This window comes from Setaria viridis, chromosome 9, assembly GCF_005286985.2.
Source record: "Setaria viridis chromosome 9, Setaria_viridis_v4.0, whole genome shotgun sequence".
Taxonomy (NCBI): Eukaryota; Viridiplantae; Streptophyta; class Magnoliopsida; order Poales; family Poaceae; genus Setaria; species Setaria viridis.
Window position 1 is genome coordinate 12,763,118 of NC_048271.2, and position 11,804 is coordinate 12,774,921.

The window sequence follows — 11,804 nt, forward strand, 5'->3', positions numbered from 1 at the left end:
ACAAAGGTTAGTTGTAAAGGTTCCAGATCTGTTTGATAACCACAAAAATGTAGAACATCATTGCTACTAGTAGGTCATTGAAGTCTCTCTCTCGACTTTGCATTGTGTGGGGACTGATATGTATTGAGTTGGTGCTTTGCGTATGTTGTTGCACTACGGTTTGGAGAGGAAAGCGAGAGATCGAAGGCAAGCTGTGGTCTAGGGGTTAGGTAGGCTTCAAGTATGTAAGCACTGGCACGTGGCATGCTGAGAACGTTCGTTTTTTTGACCGTCGTTGACTAGCTGCCTCCTAACTGGATGAGGTGGTCTCATTTTTTACCCTTGTAGCAACCGATAAGATGTGATTCTATATGCAACCAGAGAGGATGTTGCATTGTTCAATTTTAATTTGATTCTGTTTCTTTCCACCTCACATTATGCATATCAGCTTATATGTTGGGTAACACAAGCTGGTTTATAAGAAGCTACAGGGTTAGTGTGCAATTTGTTGGGAGCCGAAATAATGTCGTTGGATTGTTGTTGGATATTATGAAATGTATCTTAGTTCCTTTACATGGTTGCAAACATTTATGGCACATCATACACTTTGTGAAAAACGTATTATAGGTATGTGGGAAATGTAATGGACGCATGAAGGCCGTTTCCTGGAAATACTCCCTCTGTTCCAAATTGTAGGTCGTTTTAGCTTCTCTAGGTGTATAGTATTTGCTATACATTTAGATGTACAGCTAATACTATGCACCTTGGAAAACAAAACATACAGCCGGGGGAGTACATTCGTTTACCGTAACGCATGTAGGTCACCGCCAGATTTGGAAAAGACCAAGGGCCGTTACCGTTGATGAATTAAATGTAACAGGCTATATCACCACCTTGTCCGTTACCTTTGACATACTAGTAGTAAGAACACAAATACACGAACAGTGTTAAGATAAGATTGCAGTTGTAAGATGAAATTTAAATATTTTACGGCTCGCCGCTGGATAATTTTTTACCGTTCAATTGGCTTGGAATACAAGGCAACCACTTTTTTCTACAACGAGTAGCTCATCTGGAGACAATCGAGCCCTCGAGTGTTGAAGGCGTATCACTAAGTGGCTGTTTGGATCCTGAAGCTAAAGTTTAGTCCGTGTCACATCGAATATTCGGAGGCTAATTAGGATTAAACATGAGTTAATTATAAAACTAATTACACATGAGGCTAAACGACGAGACGAATCTATTAAGACTAATTAATACATCATTAGCAAATGGTTACTGTAGCAGCACCTTATCAAATCATGAACTAATTAGGCTTAATAGATTCGTCTCGCCGTTTAGCCTCCATCTGTACGATAGGTTTTATAAATAGTCTATGTTTTATCCTCCTAATTAGTATCTAAACATTCGATGTGATAGGGATTAAAGTTTAGCCCGGGGATCCAAACACCCCCTAACATTCCTACGTACAAACACAACGTGCATTAGGAAACAGACCTCATCTCAACTCAGTTTAAGAACAGGAACCGCAACAGAGTCACGATTGCACATCTGCAAAGCAACTGAATTTATACAAAACACCTTGACTAGTTCCCAAAAGGGAAAAATCTAAACACCACTCGGGTGTTTCATTGTCGTCGTGTTCTGTACTTGTCTTGACGGGTCAAACAGTTGGGGATCTTATGGGTCCCATTTTAAACTTAACAGGTTCGTTCAAAAAATTATTTCGTTCAGTATTTTCACCTACCACCCAATTGAGTCCGGCCCATTTAGCGAAGCCCCAATCATTGCCCAACTGAACAGGGCCGTCTTGCTCACGCTCTTCGCACTACCCCCGGCGCGGCGCCGCTCTCAAAAACGCAAAACCCCAACTCCCCCATTCCCCAACCAAAAGTACCAAACCCCACCACTGATCACCGGAATGGCGGACGGCGAGGAGCCCCTGGTCCAAGAATCCACCGTCCCCGTCGTTCCCGCCGCCGACCCCTCCGGCCGCTCCGTCCGATTGGTCTACACGCTCCTCCCTGGCGCCGAGCCCTTCGCCCGTCTCCCGGCCCTGCCGTCCCCGCCCCGCGACCCCGGACCCGTTCTTGCCCGCAGCGGGGCCCTGGCGGAATTCCGTGGGTGGCCGGGGGGCCGCTCCAAGCTGTGGAGGCGGTGGGTGGACAAGCTCCAGCCGCGGCACGAGGTACTGTGGCGGGACCTCGGGATCCTGGACGCCATCCTCACCACCACGTACCGGGTGTGGCGCGACGAGGGCGCCCTGCTCCAGCTCGCCGCGTTCTGGTCCGCCGCCACCAGCACCTTCGTCTTCCCCTGGGGCGAGGCCACCGTCACGCTCCAGGACGTCGCCGCGCTCGCGGGCCTGCCCCTCGTCGGCGGCCCCGTGCGCGCGCCGGTGCCGGAGGAGCTCGAGAAGGAGGTGGGCGCGCTCGAGGCCGTCCGGGTTGTGCTCAACCAGAGCAAGAACAGGAAGCCGTCGTACGGAGTGTGGGTGAAGCACTTCCTCAACCGCGCGCCGGACAAGGAGGCGTCCGCCGCGGGTGGCCGCGGCGACCTGGAAGAGCACGGCGCGTTCCTGTCCATGTGGCTTTCTCGCTTCGTGCTCCCATCACCGCCGTTAGACGTCGTCCAGTCAGCGACGTTCCCCATCGCCGTCCGTCTGGCGCGCGGCCAGAGCGTGGCGCTCGCGCCCGCCGCACTCGCCAGCATCTACAGCGACCTCTCGGCGCTCAAGCGTCGCCTGGGCTTGCACAAGAGAAAGGAGCCGCCTTTCGGAGTCTCCGCACCGATGCAGATTCTCCAGCTTTGGGTCTGGGAGCGTTTCCCCGAGCTGCGCCCCAAGATGGTGAGCTCCCGTGCTCCTGATGTCGTTGGGATGCCAAGCGTTGCCCGGTGGCATAACGTCCGCAATGTGCTCGACACGAAGTATGTTTACAGAGTGCTCATGTCGCCCAAGGAGTTTGAGTGGCGACCCTATGGAAGTAGCAGTGTTGCTCTGCAGCCCAAGACCGGTGGCTGCTGGGTGCGTGGCCAGGACATCACAAGAAGCAAAGCACTGTTGTCATTTGCGCGTTGTTTGCGTGCTTGTGAGCTTGTGGGCATGAATTGCATTGAGAGGTACCGTCCTCATCGTGTTGCAAGGCAGCTGGGCTTTTATCAGGATGTCCCAGGAAATGTAGTCCGTGTAAATTCAAGGTGGGAGAAAGCATGGGAGTCATACAACGTAGAAGCCAAACATCTTGCATTTGTTGTTCCAAATCACAAGCCAGGTGTGACAGTTAAGTATGCTCAATGGTGGGAGCCTTACTCGTCGGCATGTGCTACTGCAGTTGCAAATGCTGTGAATACTAAACGACTTTATGTTTTGGTTAATCCAGTAAAAAGAAAAATGGAAGGGCTTCTTGCTGCTGATTCTGACAAAAAGATGCATGTTGACACATCGATCGGGATTCAGCAGCCAGCACCAGATGCAGCTGAGGATTTGGAGGATGAAATTCCTCTTGTGGAGAGACTCAATAGTATCATTAAGATGATGCGTAAGAAGCATACCACTGAATGTTTGGTGAAAGGTTCTGAGCAGGAGCTAATTGCTGAAAGTTCAAACAGTTTTAGACCAACATCTGCAAGTCTTGGAGCTAGGAAGGCAATTATACACAAAGATTTTGAGCAAGCCTTATCTGATGAATTCACCGGCTCTTTACGTATGGTTGGTGGGTCATCCTGTGGTTCAGCTGCCAAACTGGCACTAAACAAATATCTCCAGCAAACTGAAGAGGAAGGCCTTGTTATTTCTAACGAGGAAAATAATACCAGACCAGAATATGGCGATTTCTTGTTCCACAATGTCGTCCAGGGTGCAGTGAGTTGTGGAAGCAATGAAGCCATTATTGGAGCTGCAACTAAAGTTGATATGTTGCCATCACCTGAAGACATCTTGGTGATCAGTGATTGCGAGGTTGAAACTGGTCTGAATAACAGAACTCTCAGGCAAGAACCGGATGTATTAACTCATGCTGCAACTATTCAAACTTATGTTGGTCACTCAGAAGGATCGACTGAAGAAATGCAGAAATGCACTGTCGCAGGAGACAAGGTGCACAAGGAAAAAACTGGTTCTCTGTATTGTAATGAGAAAGGAAATGAAGACGTCTTAGTATCTAATCAAGAATTAGAATCTGTGATAGAAAACCTCGCAGAAGCTAATAGAAAGAAATCAGGTATCATACTTGAAGTGACAGTCCTATCCTTCAATCTGAAATGCATATCAAAACTCAAAATAAACCTTTTCCTTGTCTCTTTTCTTTTGTAGGAAACAGTGAGAGGTCGTCGTCGAGCAGGCTGGTTGATGAAATCACGAAACTGGCTAGCATGGAAGTTTGTACAGAAACTCTCTATTACCTTAGTCAATTTGATCAGGCAAAAGATGCCTGGGACAAAGATGCAAATAGCACAGGTGCAGATCAAGATGTTTACATGCCAAGACGTGCAGTTGGGACAATGGAAATGATTAAAATGGCATCTATAATTCGACAGGCTGAAATTGCTGAGTTGAAGAAAAATATTGACAGACTGAAGGAAGAGATCCTGGCGCTAGAGGCAGCTGAGAGCTGACCAATGGGACTATATGGGAGAGCCTAAAAACGTAAAGTATAACTTGAGATATGAGATATAGTACTATTTTTTTCTTAACATGACATTAGACATCTGCTGAGGTTATGATAGGCTGGACTTGCTAGTGAAAACAGGTTCTATTGTGAATTTTTGGGTTTCACGTGTTGTCTTGAAGGAACCCAGTAGTGAAGAAACTGTGGTACAGAGACACAAAAAACGATAATATATACTGATGTTAGCGAAAATGTGCTCCTTCACCTCTTTTTTGTGTTTGTGGATTCAATCTATCCAATCATCTCTCAGCTATATACTTCAATCATTGATTTTGCCGGCCTTTGTCTTGCATGGATTGGTATTTTTGTTGCATACTCTGGCAATGAGTGAATTATTCATGTGCCATTTCAATTTTCATTATTTTTCACTTAATCTTCTGTAAATTATGAGAAAAGAAAAAACCTGTTGTGTCAACAAAATAAATTTAAAAAATGGCAGAAGGCATACATAGTTATGGCTTGAGCTGTATTCTGATACTCAGGTGATGAGAATGAAACGGCCGAAGCGACTACCTTTGCATGAAAACTGGAAAACCGTATTGATGCTGTAGTGGCTTGAGCATTTGAATTGCAACAGCCATGGGTTTCCCAAATTCGCCTTGGCGTTTTAGAATGTAGGCTTCTCCTGTTCAAGATTAACTGGTTATCATTGTTCTTTTTCATGGATTGTTTAGTCTGGGTTCTCGTTTAGTATAATCAGGTTTTCTTTTTTCCTTTTTGTTTGAAAGACATAATCAGGTTTTCTAGATGGCTAAATCGAACATACTGAAGTGGTTTGATGGAACATGGTTTTTAAAGTGCTCCAACAATTCATGTTTAAAAGATATATATTTTAAGAACATTAGAGTCGTACTCCCTCCATCCCAAATTATAGGTCGTTTTAGCTTTTTTACATTCATGTACTTTATTATGCACTTAAATATACCCTATGTCTAGATGCATATGCATCTAGAAAAACCAAAACGACTTGTAATTTGGGACGGAGGGAATATTTCATAAGCATATTTCATCAGGTTTCTGCTGGTGGAATCATGTTTAAAAAAATCTGGCAGCATTAGCGGATGGAGTCAGATGGGGACTTGAAGGCATTGCCATGGGACAGTTGCCTAAGTTAATGTTTTTTATTGCTCTTTTATTCAAGTTACAACTTACTCCCTCCGTCCCTAAATAACTGTCGCTTTTGCTTCCCGAGAAACAACTTTGACTAAATATATATAAAAAATATTAATATTTATGATACAAAATTAATATCATTAGATAGATATTTGAATCTAGTTTTTTAATAAATTTATTTGAAGATATGCGTATATTTTCTACAAATCCAGTCAAACTTGCGGCACGAAAACTAAAAGCGACAGTTATTCAGGGACAGAGGGAGTAGTTGCATTCAAGTTTAAACTTTAAAATTTCTCTTTACATTTTCTGCGTAAACTGAAACACGGTGGCTTGAAATATTTGGAGGAAACCTCCATACAGACCCTTCCTCTTTCCCAAAATTTCCACAGCTTTTCTTTTTTTTCCCGGAAAGATTCCACGGCTTTTCTCATTGTACCTGTTTCGCTCAAAGTCAAACCCCACACGAGTGAGTGGTCGGCAAATCAGTTACTGGCATGTGGGCCAGAAGGAATCATAGGCCCACCTGTCCGTGTCCTGCCCGCCAACCGCGAGGGGCTGAGGGAGGAATCTGATTGGGCCTCCCATTGAGAGCGCCGCCGCCGTCGCTCCTCCGTTTTGCAAACTCCCATCACCTCTATCTTCTTCTGTTGATTTCTCCCGCAAGAGCTCGCACTCGAGGAGGAGAGGGAGATGAGGAAGCTGCTCTCCTCGCCCCTGGCCGCGCTGTCGCTGCCGGAGATGGCGGCGGGAGGGGTCGCGCTGGCGCTGCGGGGCTGGTGGGAGGAGGTGAACGGCTCGCCGGCGTGGCAGGACGGCGCCTTTTTCTCCCTCTCCGCCGCCTACGCGCTCGTCTCCGCCGTCGCGCTGGTACGCCACTGGACCTCCTCCGGACCCGCTCCAGCCCTTTACTCGCCGCCGCCGAATCGCGCTAGTGCCCGCCATCTTGGTTTTGGGGGTGGTTTGACCTCTCGATCTGAAACTTCGCCGTGCGATATTGGCTCCGGGGATGCTTTGCCCGCGGGCGTGAGGATTGGCCGCATTGCTGTACCTAAACGCTTCCATTTCTGGGACTGTGGCCGGATGAATTGTGCGTGTGTAAGCTGAAACTGTGCCTACACAGATGGGTTTAGGTTGATATGTCTCACAAAAATGGAATCCTCGCTGATTTCCTTTCATAAATGTGTGCCATTGCCTTTACTGCATCTATCCGCATATGGCCACCCTATTCACTGAATAATTGTAAATTTGTTAGTAGTTTATGGAAAGCGATTGTGGAGGGCTGCCCACACCACATTGTTGTGCTATTGTGATATGCAGCCTAGGAAGCAGTTTAAGCATGATTCTTAAAATTAGTATGTATTTGCTTGATCATCCTTCTAATACTGGTAATATGGCCTACCCTGGCCTTGTAACTTGGCCTAACATGGGATTATAGAGTAATAGGCAGGGCACCTTTTCAACTCATGTTTTGAACATTGTTTATGACAATCAAATTCAATGCTCCAGATACAGGTATAGCTGGCTGAGCACTTGGCCGAATAGCTGTAACAGGTGCAGACAAGCTGTACTAGATGGTTCTGCGATATATACTGGACCTGCAGCTGCATGTCAGGCTGCATCAGTCAGCTGTTATGCATGTCCTATAACCATTCTTAATAACCATTTGTCACACATTGAAGATCAATATTTTTGTCTCCAGTGAACAGCATAATGTTATTCTACCTTAATCCATGGACAATCTTTGCCTTTCCAGGCAGAAGGAATGCCTAGTGTCCCTTGAATAAAAACTTGATTATCCATGGGATGCACATATTAGCACCAATCAGTTGCTGCATCACCTGTTCTATCACTTGAAGTTTTCCACATGCTGCTTTTGTCAAGGTTTAAGTGTGGGGGCTGAATCTTTGTTGATTGTGAGTTGTAGCTTTTATGAAGCAAATTTTTGTGCAAGTATTGGTTTGTCTACTTCTCTCTACAACTATGCATCCGCCTACTTCCATCTAGTGCTCTCACTTTAGTTTTAGCAGCATTAGTGCAAAATTGCACATAAGCTTTATGCTTTCGAGTGCCACAAACATGAAGCATTGACATCTTCACTGCTAAGTTGTTCACAACTTGCCTCCATTCTTTTCGAAAACCCTTGCTTAATGGTTGTTGTAGAATAATTAGGACAGCTCCATTTCTCTGAAAGGAATTGTCTGAAGAAAATACTGGCAAAAATTTTGGATTAGGACATGCACCATGATAAAGGTGAAAAATCTGCAAGAATTCTCATCAATAAAGAAGTAAAGCCTGAGAGAGAAAAAAAGTTTCTGTAACAGCATTTGATCTTGCAACAGGCGAAATGCTCATTTGATTATCCTATTTTGCTCTACTTAAAAGGATGGCCAAACCAATCTTTCTACTCTCTAACATACTCGGTTAGGTCTTTCTACATTTAGATTACAAATATGTGCTTTAGAAAGGATCAATCCTCTGGAAGGTCTTAGTAGTCACTAATGATATCATCAATAGATTATTTGAAGATACATTGTGCCATCAGTCTCACCCTTGCATCCTTTTTAGTTAATTTGGTTTAGTGGACTGTTGGAGCTGTCTTAAAAGGTGTTCATGGTAAAGTGTGTATTATGTACCATTTTGAAAGGATTTTCGCCGTGCTAAGAGTACAATGCAAGTCTGCTCTTACTGTATTATGTAGCATATACTTTTTGCTGGTATTCCAAAATCCTGCGATTACATTTAGCAATGTTTGAACTTTGAAACATTACATCCTACATTAATAAGTTTTGCGCCTTTACAACATTATTCTCAACAATGTGTGGTCAGTACTTTGAACTGCATGCTAGTAACATGAAATTTTAATTTCGTAACTCTGGATTTATGATAGTGAATCTATCAGTTACCTCAAAATGATTTTGCCAACCATTAAGTACTCACTTCATTCAGATTTGCAGATTCAATTAGTCCGAATTCAGTTGCGGGTGCCGGAAATTGGTTGGACCACACAAAAGGTTTTCCATCTAATGAATTTCATTGTGAATGGAGGTAATGTGGCTGTCCTAATGTTTTATCTTCTATCTTTAGTGCATCCTATTTCAATAACCATGGGGTGCCTCTTGCAGTTCGTGCTATTGTATTTGGGTTTCATGCACATGTGTTCCTGCTTCAACCAAAAGTAAGAACCATGCACTTAAGAAGATTTATCTAAAATGTTATTGACACCTTTCTTTCTGCGATACTTATTCTATAGTACCTGGATCACTGTTTTACTTGAAATTATGTGTGCAGTACAGAATCTATAGCTTTTCTTATGGACTGCTCACTGCATTTTGTTTCCTCCTATTTTGTTCTTTCAGTCCGTCCATGTACTTTGATTGTTCAGCTAAACCATTCTGTTCTGTTTCAACAGGTGTATACTTTAGTGTTGTTATATCTTCCTGGTCTCTTATTTTTCTCAACCTACACATTGCTTGTGCTGTTCTGGGCAGAGATATACCATCAGGTGTCACCAATATCTGTTGCTTTTTTGCTTTTTTCCAGTTACAAAATTTGCACTTATTTAATTATATGTTAATTTGTATGTCTATGCCAGGCTAAGCATCTTCCCACAGACAAGCTAAGGACTATATACATTGCAGTTAATAGCATCATATATGTCATTCAGGTTGGTTTTTACCTGGTCTGTAGATTCTATTGTCATATGCTATTAGGATGCTTTATTTAATTCACCCCAACTCTAAAATACATAACCTGGTTGTTCTCTGGTATCTGTAGTCTTCAAAATATATATGTGTATTTAATAGACGTTTACAGGTTTGTATTTGGGTATACCTTGGAATAAATGACAATCCTCTCATGGAGCTTGTTAGCAAAATATTCATATCAGGTATGTCCTTTGTCATTATTGCTGCTAGAGAAAATTATATGTTTATTTTATCAGCTTTTTAGCTTGCTAATGGTTTTTCTGTTGATTTTCAGCTGTCTCCTTTATAGCTCTTCTGGGATTCTTAATTTATGGTGGAAGGTAGCATGTTTTCTTTTGGACATTATATGTTTTTTTGATAAGTTTATTTTGAAGATGTTTCTATTGTCATTTGTCTAGGTTATTCGCCATGCTGAGACACTTCCCAATTGAATCAAAGGGGCGGAGAAAGAAGCTTTACGAGGTAATTAATCTAAATCACTTACATACCTGTTCTATTGTTGTATTAGCCTAGTGTGCATGGGGAAAATAACTGTTCGCTTGCTGTATTGTGCACAAAAAACTCATTCCATGCGAACACTTTGCAGTGGTACATATCAAAATTAGCCAGTTTAGAGTGCCATTTATCTAACTTCCGCATTAATTAGCTTAACTGGTAAGCTGTAATATCACAGGAAATTCTGATGATTTAGTGCTTAGAGTTGCATGGCTGTATCTAACTAATATGTTTGTTGATGCCTAGCTTAAGATTCCCATGTGCCATAAATGGGGCTAACTTTATATGTATTAAAATTGTTTGTCAGGTCGGGACTGTGACAGGAATTTGTTTCACATGTTTCTTGATAAGATGCATTGTGGTGAGTATTTAGTTCTTATTGAATCTAATATTTATTCTGAGAAGTACTTTCAAGAATAATGCTAGCTTCATTGATGTGGGACTAAAGTTCAGGTGTAGAACTCTAGAGATAGTCATTTTTTCAGAATTAATGCATACTCCCTCCCTCCCATGAAGAGTGCAATTCTAATTTTTTTAGACAGATTAGTGGTGGCATGAAAAGACTTCCATGCTCTCATTATTGGCCACATGCAGTTAGTTTTGGCATGCAAATCAAATCTGACCACTTAATTAGGCAGGTAGTTAGATCCAATTCCTAGAATTGCACTCTTTTGTGGAATTTTTTTTAAATGCTAGGATTACAATTTTCATGGGATGGAGGGAGTATTAAGTATTATTTGGCACCCTTAAAGTAGATGATACAACTGGTCACAACAGAAATTTACAGTCTAAATGTCAAACGTCCAGCATAATAAAGATGGTGTTTGGTCATTGGTATTACTTTGTGCCTTTGCTCAGTAGCTTGCAGGTGCAGGGTTTGCCTCTGGCACAATACCTGATACAGTAGGTACTAGCAGCAGATTTTACAACATCACTTTGAAGTGCTTCAGGGTGATGTTGAGGGCACAAGACTAGCCTGGACTAAATAGTTGGTTCAGCAACTAGGACATGAGTAATTCCTTTTTTTTCGGCTTTTGCAGTCCAGATATCAATTTGTATCAAATCCATATATTGAACTTCATTAGGCAGAAGTTTTGGCAAAATCAGTCCTGTTTTCTTAGGTTTGGCTAGTATTGCTGCCTCTATTAGATATTGTTGATAAGTCCAGTATCATGTTTACATGTGTGTGTTTTCTCTTCAGTATGTTCAGATTTTCTACTTATATGACCAGCTCTTAATCTTACCTCATGATTGACAATGTGATGTCAGGTGTCATTTTCATCATTTAATCCTGAACTATCTCTTGAAGTTTTGGATCATCCAGTTTTGGATTTCTTCTACTATATGGTAAGTATACCATGAAACATAGGATGTCTTGTTCATGGCCCACGATACTCCTTGTATTCTTATATATGCTTATTTTCCTTTGTAGTTGACAGAGATACTGCCTTCTGCCCTTGTACTATTCATCCTACGGAAACTTCCCCCAAAGAGAGTATCAGCACAACAATACCACACCATTCGTTAGATGTAGTGCCAAGAAATCCTTAGAAAACCCTAAATTTCTGTTCGTCAGGCCGAATTGTGATTTGAGCGTGCCTTGAGAGGATTTTTGCCATCGAAACGCCATGGCCATGATGTATAAGAGGGTCTCCCTCATTCTGTCAAAGGCCCATTTTTCTGGGCATTGTATGTCTTAAGCTCCCTGTATCAGTAACCTGTCTATAGCTTTTATACTGTCTAACAAACTTGTATCTTTTCTGTTGAAATGGGTGGTTTCGATAATTTAGTTTGATACCCCGTTTGTTAGAATTTTGACGGCATTGCTATTCTCCTGGCATGA

The 11,804-nt window shown here is 42.7% G+C and overlaps 2 protein-coding genes across 2 annotated transcripts; both read left to right on the forward strand.

Moving 5' to 3' along the window:
- The first annotated feature begins 1,686 nt into the window (after window positions 1-1,686).
- Window positions 1,687-4,920, forward strand: LOC117835288 (uncharacterized). Its single transcript, XM_034714650.2, has 2 exons — window positions 1,687-4,199; window positions 4,292-4,920. Exons 1-2 carry the CDS (start codon window positions 1,901-1,903, stop codon window positions 4,591-4,593), a joined length of 2,601 nt encoding a protein of 866 aa, XP_034570541.1. The 5' UTR covers window positions 1,687-1,900; the 3' UTR covers window positions 4,594-4,920.
- A 1,422-nt stretch (window positions 4,921-6,342) lies between these two features.
- On the forward strand, window positions 6,343-11,756 carry LOC117837774 (tobamovirus multiplication protein 1). The gene is made up of 11 exons (XM_034717534.2): window positions 6,343-6,629; window positions 8,717-8,807; window positions 8,885-8,937; window positions 9,172-9,264; window positions 9,355-9,426; window positions 9,576-9,648; window positions 9,741-9,786; window positions 9,865-9,928; window positions 10,269-10,322; window positions 11,231-11,308; window positions 11,394-11,756. Exons 1-11 carry the CDS (start codon window positions 6,453-6,455, stop codon window positions 11,487-11,489), a joined length of 897 nt encoding a protein of 298 aa, XP_034573425.1. The 5' UTR covers window positions 6,343-6,452; the 3' UTR covers window positions 11,490-11,756.
- The last annotated feature ends 48 nt before the right edge of the window (window positions 11,757-11,804 follow it).